The 27912-nt window shown below is 42.5% G+C and overlaps 2 protein-coding genes across 6 annotated transcripts in view; both read right to left on the minus strand.

Annotated features, from left to right (window-relative positions):
* MTF1 (metal regulatory transcription factor 1) overlaps positions 1–15826 on the minus strand; it is a 42769-nt gene extending 26943 nt beyond the window's left edge. Inside the window, exons 1-4 of one of the 5 annotated variants that reach the window (XM_054720488.1) lie at positions 15241–15826; positions 14787–14887; positions 14079–14163; positions 13197–13655 (exon numbers count right to left, since the gene is read on the minus strand). In XM_054720488.1, the coding sequence (XP_054576463.1) occupies positions 13197–13604 (408 nt within the window). In that variant the 5' untranslated portion in view covers positions 13605–13655; positions 14079–14163; positions 14787–14887; positions 15241–15826. Of the gene's footprint in view, positions 1–13196; positions 13656–14078; positions 14164–14310; positions 14328–14786; positions 14888–15240 lie in introns of those variants that run through there. The other 4 variants (XM_054720492.1, XM_054720490.1, XM_054720491.1 and 1 more) reach the window with 4 other exon arrangements.
* A 1172-nt stretch (positions 15827–16998) lies between these two features.
* INPP5B (inositol polyphosphate-5-phosphatase B) overlaps positions 16999–27912 on the minus strand; it is a 49097-nt gene continuing 38183 nt past the window's right edge. Inside the window, exons 14-22 of the mRNA XM_028160040.2 lie at positions 27186–27321; positions 25651–25761; positions 23663–23825; positions 22383–22618; positions 20959–21072; positions 19332–19425; positions 18905–19032; positions 17696–17807; positions 16999–17452 (exon numbers count right to left, since the gene is read on the minus strand). Coding sequence (XP_028015841.2) covers positions 17340–17452; positions 17696–17807; positions 18905–19032; positions 19332–19425; positions 20959–21072; positions 22383–22618; positions 23663–23825; positions 25651–25761; positions 27186–27321 — 1207 coding nt within the window. The 3' untranslated portion in view covers positions 16999–17339. The remainder of the gene's footprint in view (positions 17453–17695; positions 17808–18904; positions 19033–19331; positions 19426–20958; positions 21073–22382; positions 22619–23662; positions 23826–25650; positions 25762–27185; positions 27322–27912) is intronic.

A 27912-nucleotide genomic window follows, 5' to 3' on the forward strand; every position in this document is an offset into this window, starting at 1 on the left:
AACCCCTAAAACCAGTGGGGATGGAGGAATGAGGGGCCCTGACTCACCCAGTCTCCCCTCCCGCTCCTCTCTCATCTATCCAACCTTCAATATGATCTTGCACAAGTCTGGATTCCTCAGGCAAATGCTCTCACTTATTCATTCCTGACCCTTCCCACTGCCACCAGGGAGGTGCTGCATAAACATCTGTTGAACTGAATCACTGGCCCAGTAGTCCAGGCATTCTCATGTCTCAGAGCCTGGCTTTGAAGCCACCCACTGCCAGATTTATTCTGAAACTGTTCTACACATGCCATCCCTCTGCTCAAATGATAAATCCAATTCCTTAGCCTGATGGTCAAGATTCCTTCGTAGGTCCTCTTCCGTCTTCGATGGCATCACTCCAGTACAAAGTAGGCTCTGTCTAGGCCTACAGGCAACAGTGATACACCCTTCCCCAAATGCAACACTGGATTCCCACTTATCTGCCTTTGCTTTCTCCTTTCCCTCTACTGGAAATGGCTGGTTCCTTTCTTCTCTGCTTTCCTGAGTCTCTCTTCAATTCAAGCTTCACTACCTACCTCCAAAGCCTTCATGGGATGTTAATCATCCCATGTCTAAGTGACAGTGCCCTTCTCTGAATTCCAGTATTTAACTATACCACTTATTGATTATCCTCTCAAACATATATCTTGACCTCCCTCCAAAGCTAAAAATCTCTTTGGTGCTGCCAGATAGAGATTTCAAAATAACCACTGACCAGGAAAAAGAAAAGGGCTGTGAGTGCTGCAATCAAGGAGACTGCGTGTCTCAATCAAAGCCTGTGACAAGGACGAAAGATAAGAGCAGAATTTAATTCTTAAGATGCTACAACAGCTGATAACTTTATCGGTAACAGTACAATCAATAATTAACTACCCTTCCCTAGCTCCCTGCCCTTCCAATCCTTACTCCCACCAGGGTTCTTACTTGGCCAATTCAAGTTTCAAATAAATGTTCCTTCTTCAAGAAACTCTTTCCTGATTGACTCCCAACTCCCACCACAAATTAGGTATTCTTATTATAGGTTCTCATAGCTTCCTCTATTTCTTTAAAGCATATAATACCATTAAGATTAAATAATTTAACAATTTATATCATTATCTATTTAGTTGCTAGGCACAGCAGTAGCTAAGGAGGCACTAAATAAGTATTTCTTGAGATGAATGAATAGTCTTTTGGGCTATAGGTTCCATGAGAACAGGGATTGCATCTGTCATACCTGTCTTGGTCACTGCCACAGCCTCAGGGCCTACTCTTGTGGAGAAGTGGCACTCAATTCATATTTGTTGAATGAAGAAATAAATGACTAAACAAATGAACAAACTAAAACCAGCAGGACTTGATGCTGAGAAAAGTAGTAACAAGGACTACAAGTGACAAAGGAACAGAGATTCAAGGAAGATGTTAACTAGGTCAAATGTGGCAGAGATGACTGATAAGCATTTCTTGGATTCGGCCAACTCACAAAGTCATAATTGCCTCAGCAAGACTAGCTTCATTGGAGGAGTAGGAACAGAAACCAGAATGTAATGGGCTGAGAAATCAGAGAAAAGCAAGAAGCTGGAGACAATGAATAGAACTACTCTTTCAATAAACTCGGCTGAGACAGCTGTTTTTGATAGAGAAGCAAATTATGAAATGACAAATTCTACCTTTTTTTTTGCAACAACTGTGCACCTGCTGATTAAAAGTTGTCCTCAAATTCTGCCTAAACTTATAATGTCTTAAAGTTAATATATGTTTACACTATATATTAGATGTCAAAATTTTATGAAACATTCTGATCGTTCACTGGTGCAATGCATAAACTCATAAGAAATCCAGTGTTCTTCCCTCTGTCTTCAAGAAGGTGCTTGATTATGCTAATTGCATAGAAGATTTTTAAATAAAAGGATGCAACATCATCTCGTAATAATCCATTCCTAACAAATATTATAGCTAGGAAATGTGTCTCTATCATACTTTAAGTACATTTCCTTTCTTTCTCTGTCTTTAGAAAGAGTTGATCAGTTCCTTCAACCACGATGTTCTATGCTATGAAGAATTATATGCAAAACAATGCAAAATAAACAGCATGATCTAATTAAATTAATAACTAAAGTAAAGGTAGAAAAAGGCAAAATCTGGTTAGGAAAGGTTTTACTCCATTCAATTCAGTTCTGTGAGTACTTATTAAAGGCTTTCTATGTGTCAAGTACATGCTTAGCAACAGTAATATGAAGATAAATATCTCTTTCAAAAAGTTCACAGCCTTAGAAATGCTTATACCTAAACCAGAGGTTCAAGATAAAAGATGCAGGCCCTGGCGGCGTGGCTCTGTTGGTTAGAGCATTGTCCTGTACACCAAAACAAAAGATCCAGATGGACCAATTAACACATGAAGTGGCCAGCTATAACCAAAGCCTCTCAAATGGTGAACTAGAGAACATATAAACACACCCCCTAGCTTTATTAAGGAGTAATTAACAAATATAATCCTATCTATTTAAAGTGTATAACACACCAGTCAGGGAAGGCAGTCCCCACTTGACACCAGATGACCAAGGCCATGGAGAATGTAAGCTCAAAGGTGTTTTTTGAGCTTCTGGTTTTTTGAAGAGACAAAGTTGGAGGAATGAGACATTTAACCTGGAGAGATCATAAAACGCTTAGTAAAAGACCTAACTGTTGAGTCCTAAAGGTGAAGCAATGCTTACTAAGTGAAGTAACAAGACTCAAGGAATTCTGTAGTTCACACAGATAGGAAATGGCAGCGCAGGAATTCAAATCCAGGTACTGGTAAGCTCACAAGCCCATGCTCTTATCTACAACCTCATCCACTACTGCCTCCCTATATTGCAGTGCTCTTTATAGACTACTGTGCTTTCACTGTAATCAAGTTAAACCAAAATTAGTTTGAATTCCAAGTAAAAATTAAAATTGATCTTCGTTCCCCAACTCACTACTAAATGAAAGTGGTAAAGCAGCACACAGGTGACAGGATACTGTCTACCATGAATTTAGAAGAAAATTTTCACTGGATAACTAACTGACACAGATAAATCAGAAACTCAATATAATTCGGGGGGGGGGGGGAGGGGGGAATTAAATCAGCAGGCTCCCAGTATTGCTTTCTATGGGGCAAGAGACATTACCCTGACCTTTTAACAAATGAACCCGCTATTCTAACATACACTGAAAAGCAAACATGTTATTTTTTATAACTTATCCTATGAAATTGAAAAAAATCATCAGGATGGAAAAACTCCACCCCAGGTTTTTCCTAAGTTAACCAGGTATATTCCTAAGTTTTTGTTTAATCCTCACCCAAGGATATGTTTATTGATTTGAGAGAGGGGGAGGGGGAAAGAGAGATGATACAGAAACATCAATCGATTGCCTCCAATACATGTCCTGACTGGAGACCGTACCCACAACCTAGGTATGGCGCTCTGATAGGAAATCTAACCTGTGATTCTTTGGTGCATGGGATGATGCTCCAACCAACTGAGCCACCTAGACAGAGCTGAGGATATGTTTTTATTGCTTTTTAGAAAGAAGAAGGAAGAGAGTGAGAGAAACCTTAATGTGACAGAGAAACAAACATTGATCAGTTGCCTCCTGTATGCACCCCAACAGAGAATCAAACCTGCAACCTTGGTACTTGCCCTGACTGGGAATTGAACCCACAACCTTTTGGTGTATAAGACCATGCCCAACCAACTGCGTCACCTAGCAAGGATAGGCCATGAGTTAGATTAAATGCTGGGGCCAGGACCAACTTCCAGATGTTCATTTCTGGAGCTCCTTTCTACGTACGCATAAAATTGTACCATGCATACTCTATTGTCATATGTTCACACTTGTTGTCAATCATGGGCACTACATAATAAAAAGTATGTGAGAAAATAAATATTTAAAAATTTTTTAAAAAGTAACTTGGCTGAGAAAAGAGAGAGAGACAGGAGAGTTAGGAGGGGATAGAGACTAGGATGATATTTGTATCTAAAGGTGGGAGAAATGGCTGACTGTCAAAGCAAATGCCTACTCCCTCATAAAATGCTGAATAAACGAGTAATCTCTCACTCCATTTGGAGGGAGCCAGTAAATGGAAGTTGCTATTCTGACTTTCAGAATCATTTTAAACAGCACCAGATTTCACAAAAAGGAAAAACTAACCTCCTCAAACTGGATCAGAACAGGAAGTTGCAAAAAACCATGTAAGTTTTCCTGGTTACATAGAAAAGGTATTGCAACATGTGGTACATTTAAACACAATTAAGGATATCATGCATGCATGAATTTAAAAAATTATGTTCCAGCCGAAACCGGTTTGGCTCAGTGGACAGAGCATCGGCCTGCGGACTGAAAGGTCCCAGGTTAGGTTCCGGTCAAGGGCATGTACCTTGGTTGCGGGCACATCCCCAGTAGGGGGTGTGCAGGAGGCAGCTGATCGATGTTTCTCTTTCATTGATGTTTCTAACTCTCTATCCCTCTCTCCCTTCCTCTCTGTAAAAAATCAATAAAATATATATTTTTTAAAAAAGCTCTTTGTTAATTATAAAAAAAATATATATATATATATATATATGTATGTATATGTTCCAGGAATTCTACTGTCCCACGTGCTAGAAATGCAGGATAAATAGCCCCTGCTCTCAAGGAGCTAAAAATGAAGAAGAGATTCAAACAGAGAAGAGCAAGATGGTACCAAAAATGTGCTGATAAATGGATGTCAGAATAGAGAAATGTAGAGAAAAGGCATTTAACTTAGACTGGGTAATGATTAAGGTAAGCTGCTCACAGAGGTGATGCCAAGCTAAAGTCAAAGAAGCTGAGGGAGAGGTGACTCATAATTAATTTACCTATCAAAATTAAGTAAGAGTATATACAATATGAACATGTCATTGAAGATTCCAACAGATGATGTTTTTCCAAAGAGCTTGCGAACTGCATCACTTTAATGTTCCTATGTAGCCTCAAAAGAGGGCTGTGGATCGCTAAGTTAAGGAGCTTGGAGAGAGCACGGGTTGGGCTCACTGAGGATGGGGTCTAATGCTAGTGGGGCAGGAAGCATGAGCTTTCAGAGAACTGATGTTGCTTTACAAAGTGTTCTAAGCAGTTCTAGAATAGAGAAATATCTAACAAAGATGATTGCCTTTGTTAAGTCCACAGAATCAGAAAAGGAAAGGTAAATGAAATAAGCAAAAATGAGAAAATTAAAACCCAGACCTCCAGGAGACAAGGCTTAAAAAATTTCCGGAAAAAAAAAAAAAAAAAAGGCAGGGTCTGAGTCTGAGAGAATTAAACATTAACAGCCCCATACTAAGGAATGGAGTCTCTGATTCTGAGCACCCAGCATATGAACATTCTTACAAATAAATGACTGGCCGGGATACTGTAGCTGAAGGAGCTGTCCTTCCCTCCCCATCACTGGAGACTTCCCCTTCCCTCTCCCTGATACTGACTCTGCTCCTCTGCCGGCACTGATCTCATTCCTTCCACGCATACTGTACAACCAGAGCTCGAGGAGAAGTAGAAGAGCTGTGCACTGACCTCATTTCTTCACCAGGCCGCCCACTGTCCACCACCAGCGCTAAATTCAGACAGCTGTTCCCACTCCTCAACCTTCACCCTTAGAACTAACGGCATCGTGCTGCCCCTAATTTCTCAGCCCTTTTCACAGCTAACAGGTCTGTGTCCTTTCTCCCTGTCTTTGCAAAAATAGTGTACTATGCTAGAAAGGCATAGGCTTTGGCATGCAGAGAGTCCTCAGTTCAAATCTCAGTTTACCACTTGCTAATGGTATGTTTCTAAGTCTCAGTTTTTTCATCTGTAAAACGAGGGTCAATAGTACTTACCTTATAAGATTGTTATGAAAATTAAATACAAAACTATATTAAAGCCCCTGATACAGCGACTCCCATATAGCAGGCACTCACTCAATAGACGCAAGCCATCGCACCCTCTCCCACTGCTACTGCCAGCATAACAGGAGTCCTCATTCTTTAGCTTTAAGAGCCTCAGGTTTGCCTGGTGCCACAACTGCCCACCATGGAAGTACAGTGGAACCTCGTTTTTCAAACTTAATTCGTTCCTGAAGGCTGTTCGAAAACTGAATTTTTTCCCATTAGAAATAATGTAAACTGAATTAATCTGTTTCAGAACCCCAAATTATTCCTTATTTTAACCTTTCTTATAAATAGTACATGTCTATTGTACTGTTTAACCTATAAATAAGCACTTTAAAAACAAAAGGTCATGAAATGTTAATTTAACAAAAAGAAATGTACGGTAAAAAAATGAAAATTTTACAATAATTATAAGTAGCAACAAAAGCAAAAAAACCCACGAAAATATTCACAGCACAATATCCTGAGATTTTAGCAGTGGTAAATTGACTCATATTTGCGCATTCTCTCCTTTATCTGTCACCTGAGAGATGCATGACTCATCATACAGGTATCAGCATGAAAGGGCTGTCCGGGTGAGAAACGAATTGTTCGAGATGGGAGACGTTCGAGAAACGAGGTTCCACTGTATCTATCAGTGGCCTGGTGCTAAGGAAGTCCAAGGGAGCCGAGTGGGAGAGCAGAGGATTGGCTGTGGCAGAGGCTGAAACCCCTGCAGTAAGACTACAAACCTGCTCTCATTTAAAAACATGGTCATAAACCATGGTTCACATTCCATAGTGGTATTCATATGACAGTTGAGCTAATTACGAGTTATCGGGACTTCTGTAGACTGTCCTGGAACTGAACCACAATTTATAACTTTGTTTTAAGAAGAAAATGTGTCCCTAAGAGTTCCTAACAGAGACCAATGTAAACTCTTCTTAAACTGGACATTACCTCCCAACCTCCTTCAAGAACCATGTGGGCCTACAAGAAAGAGAAGTAAATAAACATTCACTGAACAACCACGATGCACCAGACATTAAGCTAAATGTTTTATGCTTACAGTGTTGTGTATTTACTATAAATAAATCTCATTTCATCTGCACAAAATGCAATGAGATATTTTTATTTCAATTTTACAAAAGTGGTAACAGAGCAACTTGCCCAGGGCCATATCGTATATACAAAAACAAAGATGGAACCAAGGTCTAAATTATCCCTGTGCAAATCAAGAAAAAACAATTTTAAGAATAAGCTTGGTTTAAATAAGAGAAAGACATGAAAATGCAAATTCTTTCTCCAATGTTCCACAATAACAACGTTTTAGCAAAACCCAATAGGTACAGCCTATATAACATGTACATCTGAGACCTGTTATTCCTGCAGCACCATGTTGGAAAACCAGTATGTACACAAAACCACCCTTGTCCCTTTTCCAGGCCAGCAAGCCCCAGTGAGGGAAATGCTGATGACAGGGAGAGGTATGTAACACACATGCAGGCATGCAGGGGACAGCGCTACAGCAGCTTCATCTGGTGGTAAACGGAAAATGCTCCCAGCCCTGGATTCCTACAGAACTTTGCGTATACAGCCTCTAGCAGTCTCCATACTGGATTCTAAGTCCTGGGGAGGAACTATTTGACAAAAGTAGATACCCAACAAGTAAAGCTGTGGAAAGAATGAATGGATCCTTAACTCTAGAATTTCAAGCAAAAACTGTCTCTGTCTTTCCTAGTTCTAAATGGCAATTCCATGGGAGTTCAGAAGGAACCTGTACAAAAATATAATGATAATCTATACCAAGAATGAAAGTGGGCGGTTCTCCTCTGGGACAGCCAGCACCACCATCCTGGTTTGTTTGAGTGGACCGATCATTCCACAGCCTGAGGGACTGATACTGAGGAACGAGAGATTGGAAATAAGTATCCCAAAGTAAAGGACCCATTGCAAAAAGACTCTGAAACACTGGCGTCAGATTTCCCCCTTACTCTTCTTCTTCAAATTTGTCACACTAGAAAAAGTAAGTCTCCTCTTGTCACTAACCAATAGAGCAAGCAGCCTAATTCATAAAGCATCACTGTAACTGTGCTTTTTGGCAGAAAAAGATACTCCTCAGTCAATGCACTGGGATACTTTGGTACAAGAAGAGCACATGTGGTATATGATTGCTGGCTTTCTTCACACTTCTCGGACAACTATTCGGCAGAAAAGTGACAAGGTCAGTAAACCACAGGGGCGGGGGGTTTGGGGACAGCGCTACAACAGGTGGTTGTGCATTATGTTCACCAATGTGTTTCAAACAGAGATGGATGAACATGAAAATATTCACAGTCCTGTCAGGTTCTCAGGAAGGGCAGAGATTCAAGTTTGGGAGCAACTCTTCAGAATGCTGATCTGGAACAGAATAGCACTAGTTTGATTGGAAATTCTTCAAAGCTACCAAACCAACAGGTAGGCATAGGAAGAGAGCAAGTATGAGAATAAGATACATGAAATTCGTCAGAATGACAGTGTCCCTGTGGAAGAAGACAGTGTCCTTAGCAAGGCTCTGGTTGGTTTGTTTCTGTACAAGGCAAGCATGTGGAACAGGCAATGAAGTACCGCCATGTGCTGCTTAATGACGAGGCTATGTTCTGAGAAATGCGTCCTTCGGCGATTTCTTTGTTGGCGAACATCACAGAGTGCACTTACACAAATCTGGCCTACTGCACACCCAGGCTAAATGTGGAGTTGCTGGAGTAAACAAACCTGTACTGCCAGTCGTATAAAAGTACAGCACATACAATGATATACAGTACACAGTACTTCATAATGATAATAAATGACTATGTTACTGTTTATGTATTTACTATACTATACCTTTTATTGTTATTTTAGGGTGTACTCTTTATACAAAAAAAAGTTTGCTGTAAAACAGTATGCTGTTAGGCTAGCAGCAATCTCACACATCTCGTGTTTAATGTATATCTTGATTGCATCACATTCTCTTGAGCTTGATTTAATCTCATGTTGTTTTGTACAGTAACATGTTATATAGGCTTGTAGCCTAGGAGCAACTAGACAATAGGAATTTTTCAGCTCCATTATAATCTTTTTTGTGAATGTAATGGGGTGACATTGGTTAATGAAATTATACCTGTTTCGGGTATATAATTCTACAATACATCGCAGCTCCATTACAATCTTATGGAACCACTGGCTCTTTGTTGACAGGTCCCTCTTGACAGAAACATTGTTATGTGGCACATGGCTGTAACAGGTAAGCCAACTACACACTACAGAAAGCAATGAAACAATCAGGGGTAAACAGGAAATTCAAGCTAAAATCTGACTCAGAAAAATAAGCTGCTTAAGTAGCCAAGAAGACTAACTAGTTTTCAAATGATTAGGTTTCTTAAGAGTAAGAGAATGGGAAATGGAGAAAAAGACTAAGTGTAAAAAAAGAAGGGAGGGGGAGTAAAGAATCATGAAGAGTGTTACCAAACAAGTTTATAAAATGGATTTAAATGCCAAAAAAAATACAAAATCACGGTGAAAGCAAAAGCTAAGGTAAGATGGTACTTCAGGAAGGCAAGTTTCCTGAATGCCTGGTCATTAGCAAGATTTTAGAAGACTAAAAGCCACTTCTGCTTCTCTCTCAATCCCCAACCTACCCCACACCTATTGATTTCAAAAACAAGTTATAGAGTCTTCCATGTAGGCCTCATCGATTGAATGGAAAAATGTAGTGAGGGGAAAGTCCAGTGAGCTAAATCCACAGTACACTGAACAAGGGCTCATAATACACTTGACCTTGTCCTACTCAACATAATTATCAATGACCTGAGACATGAACAGTAAACCAGGCTTGCCAGTAGTGCAAAGTGGGAAAGTGACAGCTCATATCACTGATTGCATAATCATTCCCTCCCTACCACGTCCTCTTCTGTCTAGATCAGCATATCCCAAAATGTGTTCCACAAAACACTGATCTGGAAATTAAAGTGAAAAATAGTTTCCCAAGTTCAAAACATTTGGAGAACTCTGACTTTCCTTTCTTCTTAGTTATTAGCACACCCAAAGCTCTGAGAAACCCTGTAATAATCAAACCTCTGTTCTGATTTAACTTAACGTTTCCCTAACATTTGCTCTTGAAAGACTTTCACTAGTAATCATTAACACCGATGGGCCCTAAACTATGTCAGATTTTTTGTGCTAAAAAATGATTCAATCCCCTTGCGTTACTACTGCCTTAACACTCTTCCTCCAACTACCATATTTAAACACACACACACACACACACACACACACACACACACACACACACGAAAAACTTGACACTTCCTGCCTCCTGTTTCCTCACCACCCACCTGTTTCTCCATCACTCAAAATCTGGCTTCAGCCCCCAGGGCTCTACTGAACATCTTCTCAGAAAGTGATCAACTGTGCAGATAGTAGAACCAATGGCTTCTCTTGGGCCCTTCAACCTCTCTTCAGGGTCACACAGAAATACTCACACGGCTTGAACCTCTCTTCCCTCAGCTTCCACCACACTGCATTTCACCCATCTCTTTATGTGATCTATGGTTCTCTTTCTAACCCTTAAATTCTCAGATCAACTCTGACTTCTCCCCTGAGTAAACTACTCACTCATAGTAGTTTGAACTACTGTCCCTTCATGGATCTACAATTCTAATCTCAAGCCATTTCCTCGACTTCAGATTCACAGTTCCAATGGACTTCTCAACATGTTCACTTTAATTTTCCCCAAGGACTGTGCATTTAACATACTCCAAACAAACTCATCAATTTCTCCTCTTCTTGTCTTCTTGAATTCTGTTATGGAATCACCATTCCCAGAGGGGCCAGGGGCCAGCAAAGTCAACAGCTTTTTCCTCAGCATGCACACAGCACTATGAATATGCCTCTGCTGAAGGGCCTATCACAGTGGACTCTAACCACTTAGCTCGCTACCTAGACTTGAAGTTCTGCCAATCATCTGTGTGGCCCCTATGCTAAGACACAGAAGAAACTCAACACACTTGGAAAATTGAATGAGTCCTTTGAATCCTACCCAATTCATGACTCAATCTTCAGACTCTCATAACATAACCAAGTTCTCTTATACTGCAAGAAAAGCTCTCGATTTTCTCCACATAAAAGGCCACTATCCTTCATCAGACTCAAATGAAACCCCAAACCTAAACTACAACTATCTCCTGTCTGGGCAATCAAGAAACCAGTTACCAGAGCAACCTTTTTAAAAAGGCTACTCTAACCATATCACTCCTTGGTTCAGACACCTTCATGGTTTCCCTCTAGTTCCAGAATACAGTCCAAACCACTCAGCATGCCGTCACTGCCTTCCCTGTCTGGATCTCTATTATCTTTCCATCTTTATCTACTACTGCTCCTATGTTCTAGTCCACACTACAGCCAGTGGGCCAAATTCAGCCCACTGCCCATTTTGTAAATAAAGTTTTATTGGAACACAGACAATTGACATTTCGGGCTACATACTTATTTTTTAAATTTAAAAAAAAAAGTTTACTGATTTCAGAGAGGAAGGGAGAGATAGAGCTAGAAACATCAATGATAAGAATCATTGATTGGCTGCCTTCTGTACGCCCCCTACTGGGGATCAAGCCCGCAACCCGCATATGTTCCTTGACCTGGAATTGAACAGTGACCTCCTGGTTCATAGGTCAATGTTCAACCACTGAGCCACACTTGGCCGGGCAGACCACATAATTCTTTGTTGTGGGTGGGCTGTCCTGTGCATTGTGAAATATTTAACAGGATCTTTGGATTCTACCTACAAGATTCCGGTAGGACATTGCCAGATGTATTCTGTTCCTAGGATACATCTGGCAATACTCCAGACATTGCCAGATGTATCCTAGGAACAGAATTACCCCAAATAAGAATCACTAGTCTGGAGGTTTCCAAGTACAAGCTGAGAGTATGATGTCGTTATTAATAAAATACATACTATATAGTAATTATAGTACAGTGTCCAGATCAAGAGATGAGTCACACAGTATACAGTGCTAATTGACTTACCCTTGTGAGATTATGCTCAATTATGAATTTTAAGAGGAATTTGGAAACTGGAATTCATACAATCAAAGGTGACCAAGCTGATGATAAGCAAGGGGAAAATGTCGTAAGAGGGATCTTTAAATAAATGGAGGTGTTTAGCCTGTACAGGTGAAGATGAAAAGAAGTCCATGATCTTTAAATATCTGATGGGTTGTCCTTCAAAAGGAAGGTTTAACTTGCTATTGTTCAGGAAGGCAAAACTAGAAAGAGTGGGCAACTGCAGGAAGGCCGATTTTGGCTCTATACAAGTAAAAGCTTTCTAACAATCAGAGCTGGCCAACAAATCTATTAGGCTGAGCCGTGAAACACTGCTCTCATCATTCTGGAAGTGGTCAAGCAGAGACCAGATAAACTGATGTCAGAGATGCTATAGAGATTACTGCATGGGGGGTAAGGAGGTAGGACAAGATGGTCTCTCTAGGGCTCCTTCCAGCTCTGAGATCCTAAGGCTACCAAAGGAAAAGCCATATGTCAGGAATAATAAAATGCCCCATTTCAAGACCTTCATTACAAGAAAACAGAAACTATTTTGCCAAACAATTTACCCTATGTCTATTTGGTAACATTTTACATTTAGTCCCTGCATTGCAACTATCAGTGATCTATTTTTTCTAATTGACCTTCAATTAATTCTTACATAATGTATATCACTACCTTTAAACCACATCTTTTATTCTGCTAATAATCATCACCTGTGCAATGTTTTACAGTTTCCAAAACATTGTGACATGCATTACCTTACTCACACTAGCTAAATAAAAGCATGAAAACTTATTTTAGATAACCTGCTCTCATTTAGTGTCTCTTGCCTAAATTTTTTATGAAAGAAAGCTAGCCTTTATTATTCATTAAACATTCCCTAAAAAAGCATATTCCAGCAAATACTCAAAAATCATTTATATATAACCCAGAGGTAAGCCAGATCTAGTCATTCCAGCATCAGAAATATAAACGTACTTCAGTGAAATTTCTATTTTATTTATGATTTGGGGAGGAATATGAGAAACATTATAATTTCGTTTTCCCAAATTTCAATGTAGCCTTACAAACCGAAAGTTCCACAGTCACAACAAAACGTGAAACATGAATTATTGACAAGAAAGCCATTGTAGGCCCTAACAGCACAGACGCCTTTACTTCCCGCGAAAACTGCCACCAAGAGCCGTGTAAGGACTTTCCCCAAAGCCAAACTGAGCCCTCACCCACCACTTTACTTACTTCTTTACGTTTTGTTTCTGGACATTCCGACTGCAGAGTGAGGGTTGCACCTTCGATATTTCTTGGCATGGGCGTGGAACCAGGGTTTATTGTTAAATGAATCTGATCTGGTGAGATAATGTGTTGCACATAACCCTGGGACATTGCTTCATGATCTATTAGATGAAAGCCCTCTTCACCCCCTACTAGAAAAGGCAAGGGTTCTCCACACTGTCCATCATCATCTTCATCGTCCAAAGTGCCGGGGTCCTGCTCAATCAGAACAGTTGTCCTATCATACACAGTTCCAGATGAGGAAGGCACCAGTCCGTTTTTATCCACAAACCTGAGCATCCTGTCATCAGGGGTCAGCTCATCTTCCTCCGCCTCAAAGTAGATGATGTTGTTATCTGGACTGTGTTCCCCCATGGTTCAATTGTGCTCAGCCCAATTGTGAGAAATGGAAAGGTAATGACTTGTCTGCAATAGAACAAAGCCAGAGTTAGAGCCACACCACAGCACCTCGGGGCCTCCTCAGCAACCACAGGGCTGTTTTCCTCTCATTTCAAGACCAGGTCGAAGTAAATGAAAAAATCATCTTCCCTGGGGATAATTTTTTAAGTTTTACTTTGAAACCATCAAGTCATTTTAAAAGCAATGCCTTTTTTTAAAACTGAAGTGAAAAGTAGCATTTCACAAGACCTTCCAAATGTGCTCTACTGCCAAACAATTTGAAGCTTGGTCAAAATACCTAAGGGGGATTAAGGGGCAAACTGCTTCAAGTCTGAGTTGCTATAAATCTTAAAAGTAAGGAAACCTCACTCAAGTATATCCCCAAATCAGACCAGGAGGCAGTGCAGTCTATGGTGGAAGGAGCAGAGTTTTGGAGGCAGGGTCACGTACCTACAGTTTCCATCTTTGCCACTTACTACGTGGGGAACTTTTCCGTGCCTCATTTTTCTTAAGCGTAAGGTGAGACTGGTAATTTCTGTCCTCTCAAAGTTATGTGAAGTAAAAGAGATAATGTACATGAAAGCAATAGAAAAGGAAACAAGTGTGAATTCCTTCCTTCCTTCCTAGAACAGATGGTTCAGCTTCTGAGTAGAGGGGCTGGCTGATCCTTAATCAGACATACCTAATGAAAGCAATTTTACCTCCTAAAACAATCTGGTACCCAGCAGAAGCATCGCTTGTATAGTGTGCTGTCTGCAATGAGGGAATGAGGAGTTATTTTTGTTTCTAGTGTCCCTAGCACAGTACACTGACACTAGGAGTCCCGATGTCAGGTAAATGAATGGAAGACCTGCAGATACAGTCTCTTGGGAAGATTTGCTCTCTTGGGAAAAATACCAAATGTGAAGCTTTCCTGTTTTGGAGTAGTGATGTACCTGCAAACACAGAGGTTCTACAAAGGTGAGTTTGGCAGGCAGAACAGAGAATTGAAAAAAAATAATCCCACCACTTTTAGTTTTCAGTCTCGACTTGCACTTTATCTTTCTCTTCTGCTCTGGATGAGAAAGTGAACCTTTTACGTAGTGGGGACGCTAGACAGAGACAGTTACGGGAGACAGGCCGAGGGAAGAACCCGCCCGACCCCTTGCTCTGGCTTACGCAACCCGGTAGATGCACATTTCGCTGCATCTGTGAGGAGAGAGAAGCGCACGGGGCCCCGCCGGGCTGCCCAGGCACCGTCGGCGGCAAACAGAGACCAACTGTCCGAAACAAACAAGACCAGGAGGTTGGAGGATGGCAAACGAGGAGTCCCAACAGCACCCCTGAGAGGAGGCTGGGAAAGAAACCTGCCTGGGAGAGCTCCCAGCCCGGGCTACACGGAAAATCTGAGGACAGGCTGGGGGGCTCCGATCCTGGCGAAGAGGGGCAGGGTCCGGTCTCCATGGAAACAGGGGAGGGGGCTGGATACCCATCCCCATGGAAACAGAGGAGGGGTGGGGTCTCTATGGTGACCGGACTGGGGTCTCTACTGGGAAATGCTTCAGGAGGGAGCCTAAGTCCCGCGCCCCCAGGGAAGTCCCCAGCCCAGGCCGCGTCTAGTTCCGCCTTTTACCTCCGCGGCTCCCGGCAACGGCGGCAGCGACAGCTTCTCCTCTCCCCAGCGGCACCATGATTGCCCCCACCTTCCCGAACGTCACTTCCGCTTCCGCTTCCCGGAGGAAGGAGAGCCGGGTTTCGCCCCTCCCCGGCGCTGCTGGTTGGTGTAGCGGGTGTGGGGGCTGAGCTCGAGCCTCCAATTGGCGAGCGGGAGGGGCGGGGCGCCTGGCGACGTAGCCGGACGGTGAGCGGGTCCCGCGCGGGGAAGTGCGCGCCGTGGCCGCCGGGGCGTCTCTCCCGCGGCACCAGACGCGGGGAAAGGGGATTGCGCCCCTACACTTAATCCAAAGCAGCTTCGGTCCAGCTTGTGCTGCCGTCTTCGCCATGGCAGCCACCACCGCCACAGAAAGGACCACAGTTAGGTATCCGAATTCCGGCCGGGACCCGCAGGGGGAGCGTGGAAGGCTGTGGCACTCCCGCCATTTCTCTCTGTGGCCCCAGCTTCTCCTAATCGCCCAGCAAAGTTAATGAACATAAGCCGGAGGGTCCGAGAAAGGAAGAGTGAACCTAAAGGGCGGACTAGGGAGTATTCCAAGCCCAGCCAGGGCACGCCGCCGCCCCTTCCCCCCACGCGTACGCCCTTACGGAAGCGCAGGTCGCTCACTCCTGCCCAGCGGTCGGTCCAACTTTTTCCCAGGCTCAGGACTGTGGGCTCCCAACCGTACTCGCGCCGGGGCCAGTCAGCGCCACCTACTGGCCATTCCCTTTCTTTAACGGTTCACATTGTCACGCTACTGGCTGGTACCTACTAGTAAAGCACATTTCACACTGCCAAGTAGTGGTGTTTCAGGGCCCAAGAAGCAATTTTGATTATGACGTCATTATGCTCTAGTGTTTTCTAAATCCCTGGAAGATCTAGCTGTTAGAACATCCCAGCAGCCAACACCTGTTTTCCCCCTAAGCTATTTGTATGGAATATTCAAAGTGCAACAACTCCCAGAGACTAGAACAGCAGTCAGGGGGTTCAGGCCATGCCTGTACCATCTCTTGCTTGAAAAATGTGAATAGTGACTGTACCCACCAGATGCCAGGCAAATATCTCTTTGGCCCCTGACCAGCCGCCCAATGCTTAAGCTGCAAAAGTCCAGCTGCAGTAAACTGCCATCGCTTAAGAAATAAAAACACAAACAACCACTGTTAAAAATACATTTATCATTAAAATATATTACACATATGAGAGAGGGGGTGCATGGAATACAGTTTAGAGAATTTGCTGGCCCAGAAAGTCCCACTTGTTTAACCAGAACACCAATTTCTTCCGTATTTTCATTTTCAAGCCACTGTACTGACCTCAGTGGCTGAGTGGCCAGCCCCAGAGGTGGTGCACCACATCTGAGCAGGAAAAGGAATAGGTTTTGCATCTGCATATACACATGTCCTCAGAGTGCTAGAAGCATCTGGGGTGGCTATAGCCTATTTACCCTGCATTCTTGTCCAAATCGACTTATTCTTACAGTTCCAAAGTGTGTTCAAATACTTGATCATGGGGAGCTCAGCCCAGGTGACAGGGAAGGCACTGACTATCCCCTGGAGATGGGCTGAGTGAGCACAAGTACAGTTATTTAAACATTAAAAAAAAAAAAAAATAGAGCCCTGACTGGTTGGGCGTTGTCCTGTGCACCAAAAGGTTTCTGGTTCCATCTCTGGCAAATGCCCGGGTTGGAGGCTCGATCCCTGGCAGGTAAGGGGCGGGGGGGGGGGGGGGGAAATCAGGCAGAAGACAGCCTATCAATGTTTCTCTCCCTCCTCCCTTCCTGTCTCTCTAAAAAATCAATTTTTAAAGATCTTTAAAAAAATAATCTATGTGTTAAATTAACTAAAGGTGAACATTGAATGTCAGTTTTATTGTGGTGGATTTCTCTCATGTCCTCACAACTCACAGCAGCACTAAGTGTGATGGCCATGGTGGGGGGAAATGGCCTGGGCTCAGGAAACTGGCAGTTGCCACTCTAGTTTCCAAGTGGCCTCACATCCTCCTAAGGCCACTCTCGAACGGAAACAGGTGAGACTGGTAATTGGATTCTTCAGGTAAAATAGGAGAAGAGACAGAGAGGCTCAGGGTGAGTTGCAGAGGAACTGGTGAATAAATTCTTGAGCCTTCTTCTCTGCCATTTCAAGCTTCTGTTGACCAGCTGGGTTTCGAAGCAGTAAGCTGCCAAATATGCTAGCTGCATGAAAAACACAGAAAACAAATGATTCAGCAAAAGAAGGTACTAATTTTTTTGTGTTATTATGAGTGGGGAAGGGTCCCCAAAAGCAAATTTTCTGCTTTAAGACCTATTTGAGGGTAAACTTTGCCCAGAACTTGAGATTTTAGTTTATTAGTGGACTTGGGACCTTCCACAACCACATTTCTTATAACGAGTCTCTCAGTTTGCAGAGATGCTTTCCACAGACACTTGGCTACTTACCTAGAATATTCTCATCCAAATGATTTTTTTCTGAATTTTTCAGCAGCTGTCGCAAAAACGCCAGCAAGTAGTGGAAGACGTTTTTGTGGAATGTGGGGAGAGTAGAAATGACCTGAAAGAGGAAGAATTGGGATTTGCCTTTTTATTCATTCAATTAAATAAGTGTCTGCTATATTTCAGGAATTGAGTACATGATCCAAGTACATGAATAACACTGTGCACAGAAAACCTTGACCACTTACCATTTGGCACAAGTGCCCAAAGAAGCATAGATAAAAAGAGAGAGAGAGAGAGAGAGAGAGAGAGAGAGAGAGAGGCACAAATCAAGTACTACATGGATTTAGAGGTCAAACTTCTAACTATGTGCTCTCCAAAGACTTAAGGAAATAGAAGACATAGGTCTTGAATATAAGACAAGATTGGACTTGCAGAGGTAAGGACTAGGGTATTTAGGACAAAAGTATAAAAAAGGACAAGAGAAGGAAAACAGTGAGATAAGGAGAGAGAGCACTTTGTGAGAAGTCATTGTTGGCAGGAGCATAACTGAACAGGCGCTAAGCTGGAAGGAATCAGGCTAGAATTCAGTGAGTACTCCATCTATCTGCACATGAGAATCAGTTAGGAAGCTTGTACAAAGTAGATTCCAAAGGAGATTTTGATTCAGTGAATGTGGGATGAGGCTCTAGGACCTGTATTATTAGCAGGTTTTCTAGATGATTCTGTTATATATGTGAGCAACTAGAGTAGATCATAGAAAGTCTTGAATGTTTAAGAAAATCATTCATTGGCAATAGAAAGCCAAGTATGGTCTTTGACCAACAGTAACACAGTGAGAGCTTTAGAACACAACCTAATGGCAGTATACAAAACAAATCAGCAGAGGGAGAGCCTGAATGCAGGGCCTTGCACCAAGGAGAGTGGAAGGAGAATGGAAGAAAAAAGATGGGTGATAGATCAAGGGGACTGGGCATGTGGGAGGTGAGAAGTGGAGGAGTCAGAAATGACTCAGGTTTCTGGGTTGAGTCACTACAATTAAGTGTGATGCCATTAAAAGAAAAAAGGGAGGAGAGGAAAAACAGGTTTGGGAAGGAAAGATACAGGTGAGTTTCTAAGATATTGCATGTGAGGGGCTGTGACTGCTATTCCCTCAGGCCCCAGGGGGCCTGGGGCTACAGCATGTGTATGCTGATGCTCAGTGCTTCCCCTCACCTGTTTACTTGCTGTGTAGTTGCCAGAACACTCCAAGCAGTTATGGTAGGCGCTGTAGCAGATGACGGGCTCTGGCAGGCTCTCCAGGAAAAGCAGCAAGGCTTCGGCTACGGAATGATTGCTAAGGGCTTTTGGCCCATCGTTAAGGAACAGGTGATGCTGCTGCCCATGGTTAGGAAAAGGCCCAGGACCGAGCACATGTCAGAAGTGCTACCTGCCTGCTAGCTTGAAGGAGCCAAGCTGTATGTCAGCTTAGTTGGGCTGTTCTTAGTTCCTACTATATTGGTTGCTTAACGTTGTAAAGATTTCTCTATGCAAACTTTAAGTAAGAAAAACATGTTCGCTGAGGGCACGATATCTGATTTTGAGCCTTAAAATATTATTTCCTTCTTCTCACCTATCTTACACACACACACACAAAGGATACAGAGGGTATCAAGGTTATCAATCATTCCAGTATCCAAACAGTCCCTGATTTGCTCAAATTCCAACCTTCGGCCTGGCTGTTGAAAAAGATCTTCCTGCAAAAGGGAAGAAAGTCACAAAGTAATTATACTCTCAGAAAATCAGCAATGAATTCCTGACCTAGAAATACATATAATTTCCAGCAGAGAACAAAAAGAAGCATGTAGTGAGGCCTCTGAGTCACCCTGATAGACAACCTGATTTAGGCTGGTGTGGCTAATTAATTCACCTTGCAGGCTTTCCCAGGCAGGCTCCCACAACAGGTCTTTAGAGTGAGTGTTAAGACATCTTCATAAAACTATGGGTAGGGCTATGATATACAACAGTAAGATCCAACATAAGGGAAACTTAAAAGCAGCTTTGTTTCCTGCATTGTTATAGAGGGATTAACCAGAAAAAGAAAATTATGAAGAAATTATATCATTTATAAGATGAAGAAAACTAAAATGTAGTTCAGTGCTTTATGAAAACAAGATTATGGCAATAAAGGTATTTCCAGTAGTCCCAGGGGACTTTATATTCCTTCGTTGTATAAAATGACAATGCCATGTAACTGTGTTGATAATAACCATATTACATGTATTGCTCAAAACTTACACTTCTCTACAGAGAAGGTAGAAGAGCAGGGTATGTAAGAAAGTGACTTCTGTCCAGCCGGCGTGGCTCAGTGATTGTGCATCCACCTATGAACCAGGAGGTCACGGTTCGATTCCTAGTCAGGGCTTATGCCTGGGTTGCAGGCTTGATTCCCAGTGGGGAGTGTGCAAGGGGGAGCTGATCAGTGATTCTCTCTCATTATTGATGTTTCTATTTCTCTCTCCCTTCCTCTCTGAAATCAATAATATATTGTTTTAAAAAGGAAAAAAAAAAAAAGAATGTGACTTCTCTAGCCAGACTCCCTGGGTTCAAATCCCAATCCTGCCCATTAATCAGCTTTGGGACCTTCACCAAGTTATTTACCTTTCTGAGAACTAAATGAGGCAATACTATAAAACACTTAGAACAATGTTCGGTACATTGTAACACTCAATGTGAAAGAAAAAACGTGAAAAGAGAATATCATAAGAATATATGTGGCTCGGTCTCCCTGCGACCTATATAAATGAGTCAGTGAAACTGGCTAATCTGATCTCAATGAAGGTTGCCCAAGTCACTCTAGAAATCAGGCCTCCTGACTCACATAACCGGGGAATTCCTCCTGCCTCTATCTGGCTTGTCCACAAGTTAGTACATCCCATTCCCAGAAGCTGGGGAGAGTTCCTCAAAAGGATACCTGGCTGAGAGCCTGAGAGAGCTCCAGATGGCTTTCTACCTGGGCACCCGAGGCCAGGGGAGGGAACATGCAGTGCTGGGAAGGCCATCCCATGCAAGGCTGCTTCCCTTGGGAGTAATCAAGTGCTCCATGTAATATCATGATCCCCCAAGGGTGTGAAACAAGAACCTAGGTGTTTATCCGTCATTCACTCCCTGAGGGAAAAACAGCTTTCCACAGGTTCTCTGGATTAAATGCCGCTTACACCAAACACTGGGGTTGATGCTCTTTCAACAGCCTGGCCTCCATCAGGTCTGACTGTGGAAGCACCACCCACCTCCTGGGCAGCATTTCGGTGCAGGAAGTCAACCATCATCCAGAGCTCTTTGGGGATTTCCATGGGGTTCTCCAGCTGGCTGCCATCATCTTCAGTCCAGAGTGGCATCAGAGTCTGAAAAGAAATAAAAAGCCTCAGAAGCCCTACCAAGAGAACTTAGGCTATGCTGGCTTAGGAGAACGCAGGATGTGGGGACAGCAAACCCATGGGAGAAGGGGACATTTCAATGCCCTTAAGCAAGCATTCCACAGTCGGAAATGAAATCAGGTGGCACAAAGTACAAAGGTGATTTTTTAGAATTGGGAATGCATTATAGCAAGAAGTGTCCATGAATTGCATAACAATATGCATCAACGTGTTAGGAAAAAATCCTGCCTATAGCATTTCACTGTCAGAGCTAGAAAGACACTGTGGTCCAAGGAAACGGGACACAGACTTGAGAGTCCAAAAACCCGAATGCAAGGTCCAGGTCCATTGCTAACTTGCCATGTGACCTGTGACAAATCAATCTCCTTATGAAGCCTCAGTTTTCATCTGTATAATGGGGAGGATGGTGTTCAAGAGTACCTAGATTTAAAAATGCATGGGTCGGAGGAGCATATGTATTACTATAAATCTGCTCCAAACTAGTTGCCTTGTATAAGAATTGTCTCCATAGGAACCTCTGAGGTCTCAGAAAATTTAGTTCGGGATGATACATTACCAAACGATGATTAAAAAATAAGAGAAAAAAAAAAGTAAATAGAAAATAAGAAGATGGCCGAGACTGGTTTGGCTCAGTGGATAGAGTGTCGGCCTGAGGACTGAAAGGTCCCAGGTTCGATTCCGGTCAAGGGCATGTAACTTGGTTGCGGGCACGTCCCCTGTGGGGGGTGTGCAGGAGGCAGCTGATCGATGTTTCTCTCTCATCAATGTTTCTAACTCTCTATCCTTCTCTCTTCCTCTCTGTGAAAAATCAATGAAATATATTTAAAAAAAAAAGAAAATAAGAAGATGAACATGGGCCAGGGAACCTTCATTATCATCATATCCATGGCTGAGTTTCTCTAACGCACTGTGTATGAAAGACTGAAAAACATGGCCACAACATTTTGTAGCTTTTTCTATCAAGTGGTAGAGTCTCTTCCCGCCCTTGGAATCTGGGCTGGCTTCACAATTTGCCACCATCTGATTGCAACTGCACAGATGAGCCTAGGCAAGATCAGCAGAAGAGGTCAACAGGAAACTCCAAGCAAGAGGAGCAATAATTGGTTGCTTTCAACCATTAAAAGTTCAGGGTGGTTTGTTACCCAGCAATACTGTGCATAACTGATACAATAAGCCAGCTCTCGGGAGGCTGAAGAATTCTCAGATCCCTGGGAATACCGTTTGACTGACGTGGCTGCTACACAGTACTAGATGTTTCCTTGTGGCACATAACTCACCAGCTCTCTAACAGTTTCAAGCGGCAGGTCAGAGATCGGCTCCCTCATGTAGCACAGTGTATGAATGGGAGATCCGAAACAGCTGGGCACGTAGTTCCCAGACACAGACAAAAAGTAATCCTTTCCCCTGTCCAAGTGCAAAACAAGAATGTCCTCAATTTTGTCTTCACCAGAGTTGAGCTTTGTAGCCATGGTCTTACTTACAAATATCTCCAAGTCAATCTCAATGGCCGAATCTGAAGAAAAAATTTAAAAAGTAATGTTGGCTGGTGGAAGGTCAAGAGAAATGGCGGAAAAAAAGATAGAAAAGGAAGAGAGTCAAGCAGGCCTAAAGGGTTAAGGAAGGAAAATAAGAGGAAATAAGAGCCAACCAAGTATTTATGTGCTCAGCACTCAGGAGACACACAAACAGAGTTGATAGTCCAAGTGGGAATATGAAAACAACAAATAAAAACATGTGAATAGGCAACTACTGTGAAATTCAAGTTCTAAGTACCAAAGCTTAAGCTAGTAATTACTAATCACTAAGAAGGCATGGATCAAAGAGCTTACCCTGAGCAAGGTCAGATAAAGACACGTGATCCAGTAGAAAATATAATGAAACTATCACCCTGGGAATTGTCCACAAAACAGGCTTAATCCCTCTGCCACATAGCACAACATAGAGTGCAAAGGAGAAGTTAGGGGAGAGATATGCATGGTACATTCCAGAGCCAGATATAATTTTTGGGTTATCACCCCCATTATCTTTCCCTACAAGAGCAACTGGGAGTTGATTATGGTGAAAAATGATTCTTTTTGTTTGTTTTTTGTAGTCCTTACCCAAGAATATATTTTTATTGATGAGAGAGAGAAAGAAACATCCATTGGTTGCTCCCCATACACACTCCATCCTGGAATCAAACCCGCAACCTAGGTATGTGCTCGGACCAGGAAACAAACCCACAACCTTCTGGTGTACAGGAGAACGCTTCAACCAACTGAGCCACTGGCAAAGGTTAAAAGTGGTTAACAGCAGCCGCTGCTTCACAGCAATCTTAGGTTTTCTCTTTCCGTGAAATTATGGAACAAATACATGATTGAGAATGCTTCTGAAGCTGAACTCACGCTCCTCACTATTTTATATTTTATTTGTAGATGATTCATCCATAGGACTTTTTAAAAGTTTCAAAAAGACAACAAAACACTCAGAAACAAAAAGCTTATGACAGGAAAATGAGCAAAGATAGGGGAGAGTATACCCCAAATCAGTAACCAGGGACCTGGAACAGAGGTCTTACCTGGCAGGAGGAACCCTTTGCTGGGGTTGGCATTCAGCCACGGCTTACAGTAAGAGTCTTCATCAGGCTTGTTGATGAATTCAAACTGACAGGGTACTTGTCCATTATGAATTGTAAAGGATTCCACTTGCAATTGCATGTACTTCACATTCTGAAAACAGAACTGGGAACAAGCCCGGAACCCATCAGACCAATGTCCTCTTCTCGGCAACCTGTCCAGACACCCAACTGGGCACTCCTTGCCCTTTCTGTAAAGAAAATGAAGGACCAGCCCTCGCTGGTTTGACTCAGTGGAGAGAGAGTTGGACTGAAGGGTCCCGGATCAATTCCAGTCAAGAACACATGCCGGGGTTGTGGGCTCGATTCCCAGTATAGAGGGTGCAGGAGGCAGCCAAACAATGAGTCTCTCTCATCATTGGTGTTTCTCTCTCTCCCTCTCCCTTCCTCTAAAAAAAAAAAAAAAAAAAAAGGACCACCTCTTTCAAATCATGTTTCTTCTCTACGTATTTACCTGGGAGGCCACAGCTACCACTAAAGACCAATTGTCTGTGTTTAACCCAGAAGCCCCAAAAACTCAAAGAAAGCATATTGTTTTATAAATAAATTTCCTGAAGGAATCAACATTTATATCTTCTATACCCAAACAAACTCAAGACCAAACTTACCTTTCCAAGTGGCTGGACATCTAAGGTATTAAAAATACTCTCACCATAAATACCCATTTGACTGACTTCTTGGTATTGTCAATTCTGAATGATCTATGCTGTGGCTCTTTCATGAAAAATCTCTAACCCTAACTTGACTTCTCCCACTGACAACTGCTTTTCTATACTGCCTTCCCTACCATTAACTCAAGCATACCCAAGAAATTCGGACTCAATTTGATCTCAAAGCAATGCATCAGTAGGAAGACAAACCCAATGCAAGAATACACACCAGTTATATTAAAATTTACAAAAACAAAACACATTTTGGATCACCTTTGCCATTATTTAACTCACAGATGGCTCATGTGTAGGTGAAATCTATGAGCCACAAATGGTTAAAGGTTTCTGGTTTAGAAGATCAGGAGATGAACATATATAAACCAACAATCCCTTTCTTCTCAGCTAGCATCAGCAGCCTCACTTTATCTAGAAGCAGCCTATCAAGAAAGACTAGAGTTCAGTAGTTTGACGGGTACCTCCTGAGATTCTGAGCCCTCATCAATGAAATTTAAGCTCTATGAATAGAAGATGCTGATATTCTTTCTTGTTTTATTTTGTTAATCCTCACCCAAGGATATTTTCCCACAGATTTTTAGAGAGTGGAAAGGAGGGGGAGAGACAGAGAAAGAGAAGCATCTCTGTGAAAGAGACACATCGAGCCCTAACCGGTTTGGCTCAGTGGATAGAGCATCAGCCTGCGGACTGAAGGATCCCAGGTTCAATTCCAGTCAAGGGCATGTACCTTGGTTGCGGGCACATCCCCAGTAGGGGGTGTGCAGGAGGCAGCTGATCGATGATTCTAACTCTCTACCCTTCTCCCTTCCTCTCTGTAAAAAAATCAATAAAATATATTAAAAAAGAAAGAAAGAAAGAGACACATTGATTGGTTTTAAGGTCTGAGGCACATACCCTTGACCAGAATCGAATTTGGGACCCTTCAACCTGGGCCCACCCTTCAGTTTGTAGGCCAACACTCTATCCACGGAGCCGAACCAGCCAGGGCTGATGCTGATATTCTTTTTTTTTTAATATATATAATATATATTTTTTCATTGATTTCAGAGAGGAAGGGAGAAGGAGAGAGAGAGAGAAATATCAATGATGAGAGAGAATCATTGATCGGCTGCCTCCTGCACACTCCCTACTGGGGATCGAGCCCGAAACCCAGGCATACACCCCTGGCCAGAATTGAACCCGGGACCCTTCAGTCCACAAGCCTAAGCTCTATCCACTAAGCCAAACAGCTGGGGCAATGCTGATATTCTTAACAGTCCTTCCTACCTCCAGCCTGGAGAGGGACACAGAAGGAATGTTGGCATTTTCCATCTTGTCCAGGGATCGAACAATCTCCTCCAGAGCCTTCCGGTAAAGCTCTTCATTTTTAACCCTCACCTGGAAGGAAACATCAGAGGCTCAGTGCCAAGGCTTCTGCCCATTTCCTCTTTTTCAGTTTACAATACAGAAAGTGGAGACTAAATAGAGTTAATTAATTAACAAAGATCCCAATCAACAAAAGACATAGAAGGGTCGCCCAGAGGCAAAGCCCGTGGTAAAGTCAACTGCTTCCTGGTTAGCAGAAAGAGGATGCGGAGTGGAAGCCTGGTCGGCAGTTCTACCAGGTCTCAGGACCAGGGCAGAGGGATGCTCAGTGCTTAGCTCTACTTGGCTTGCTGCTGCCAAAAGGCCTGCAGTAAGAAACCTCTCTAGAGCTTTGATTTAAAGCAGCATTTCTTTAAAAAGCATTTCTCAAGCTTTTTTAACTAACGGCTCCATCAGACAAGATTTTGTCAGGTTTCCCCTTCTGTATTTTGAATTATAAACACAATTTTGTCACTTTCCAGTAATAAAACTTTAATTATAATATTCATTAGGCTTTTTTTCAAACCACCCACACCCTCATGGATTCCGATATGCTTCTACCTGGACCCTTGAGAACTGATAAAATAAACACTGAAGTCACTGAAGAAGAGATACAATTAGGGAATAAATGAAAAGATGTTCAACTTCACTAGTAATCAGGGAAAATGTAATCTAAATAATGAAATACCTTTTTCTTTTGGCTCACTGTGTTGGTAGAAATTTAAAAGATTGATAAAACACAATATTAGCCAGGGTGTGAGAAAATAAGCTCATACATGGTTGGCCGAAGTGTAAAATGGTAAAAACTGCTGGGAGGATCATTTAGCAAAATTTAATAAATTTAAAATACATTTTTCATTGAACCATTAGTATAACCCCTAGGAATTTCATTCTATAGAAATACACTGGTACACAAAGATATATGAAGGGTGGTTTCCATAGCACTGAATACAATAGCAAAACTTTGGAAACAAATGATCATCAACATATACAAATGATCGTCAACATATACACTCTGACGTATTTTGAAACCTTTAAAAATAATGAGGGAGCTCTGCCTTTAGTGTCAAGTAAAGGTCTCCTGAGACACAGTCAGTGGGAAAAAATATGTTCTCAGGACAATATGCATAATATGATCTCTTTTACAAAAAGGAAAACCTTCCTCTGGAAACATTCCCTGTGTCACATAGAGAAGGCTGACACACATTTGTAAATGCATGGAGAAAGGTCTGGAGAGATTCAGTCCAAAAAAGTAAGAGGAACTTCCATGAATGTGGAAACATACAGTGGTAGTATGTCAAAGCAATTACGAATTAAATTGAAATTAAAACAATTTTCAAAGGAGCTTCATCATATTCAAGGGAAGAGGAGCACACCAGAACGAAAAAAGGAGTCTTGGTTGTGAGAGCCTGTTATTCCCCACGGAATGATGACAACGGGCGCAGCTGCCCACCTACCCCAATGTCAAACTCCGAGCTGACAGGCTTGTGGTCACTGGTCTTCAGGGCCATGTGGCTCTGGTAACTCAGCTGAGTAATGTTCTTCCCTTTCCAGAGGATCCGGTCACACCAGGCAGGAGCACGACACTTCTCACTGAAATGCAAAGTCCACCCTGGGGCCCCCACAGGCACAGCAGTACCCACTGCCTGGCTAGCCCCTGGCTCAGCTGGGGGATGACTGGGCGGAGCCGTCCAGTCCTCGAGGCCCAGTGATCTGAGGGGTCAGGAGCGATTCGGGCTCACGAAGGTATAACATGTATCCTGTGTATCATCCAAAACACCGTTCAGAACGATTCCCTGCTCTCTGGCCTCCTATGGGGATGAGGTGAGACTCAAAAGGCAATCTGGCCGAAACCGGTTTGACTCAGTGGATAGAGCGTCGGCCTTTGGACTGAAAGGTCCCAGGTTCGATTCCGGTCAAGGGCATGTACCTTGGTTGCGGGCACATCCCCAGTAGGGGGTGTGCAGGAGGCAGCTAATCGATGTTTCTCTCTCATCAATGTTTCTGACTCTTTATCTCTCTCCCTTCCTCTCTGTAAAAAAAAATCAATAAAAAAATATTTTTTAAAAATAATAATAATAACAAAACAAAACAAAAGGCAATCTGACAGTAAGTACTCTATGGTTCTTAAAAGATGGTAGTTAAAACAGGCTTTGAATTCCTACTGCCTGGGTTCAAATCCTG

The sequence above is a fragment of the Eptesicus fuscus genome, chromosome 9, assembly GCF_027574615.1.
Source record: "Eptesicus fuscus isolate TK198812 chromosome 9, DD_ASM_mEF_20220401, whole genome shotgun sequence".
NCBI lineage: Eukaryota > Metazoa > Chordata > Mammalia > Chiroptera > Vespertilionidae > Eptesicus > Eptesicus fuscus.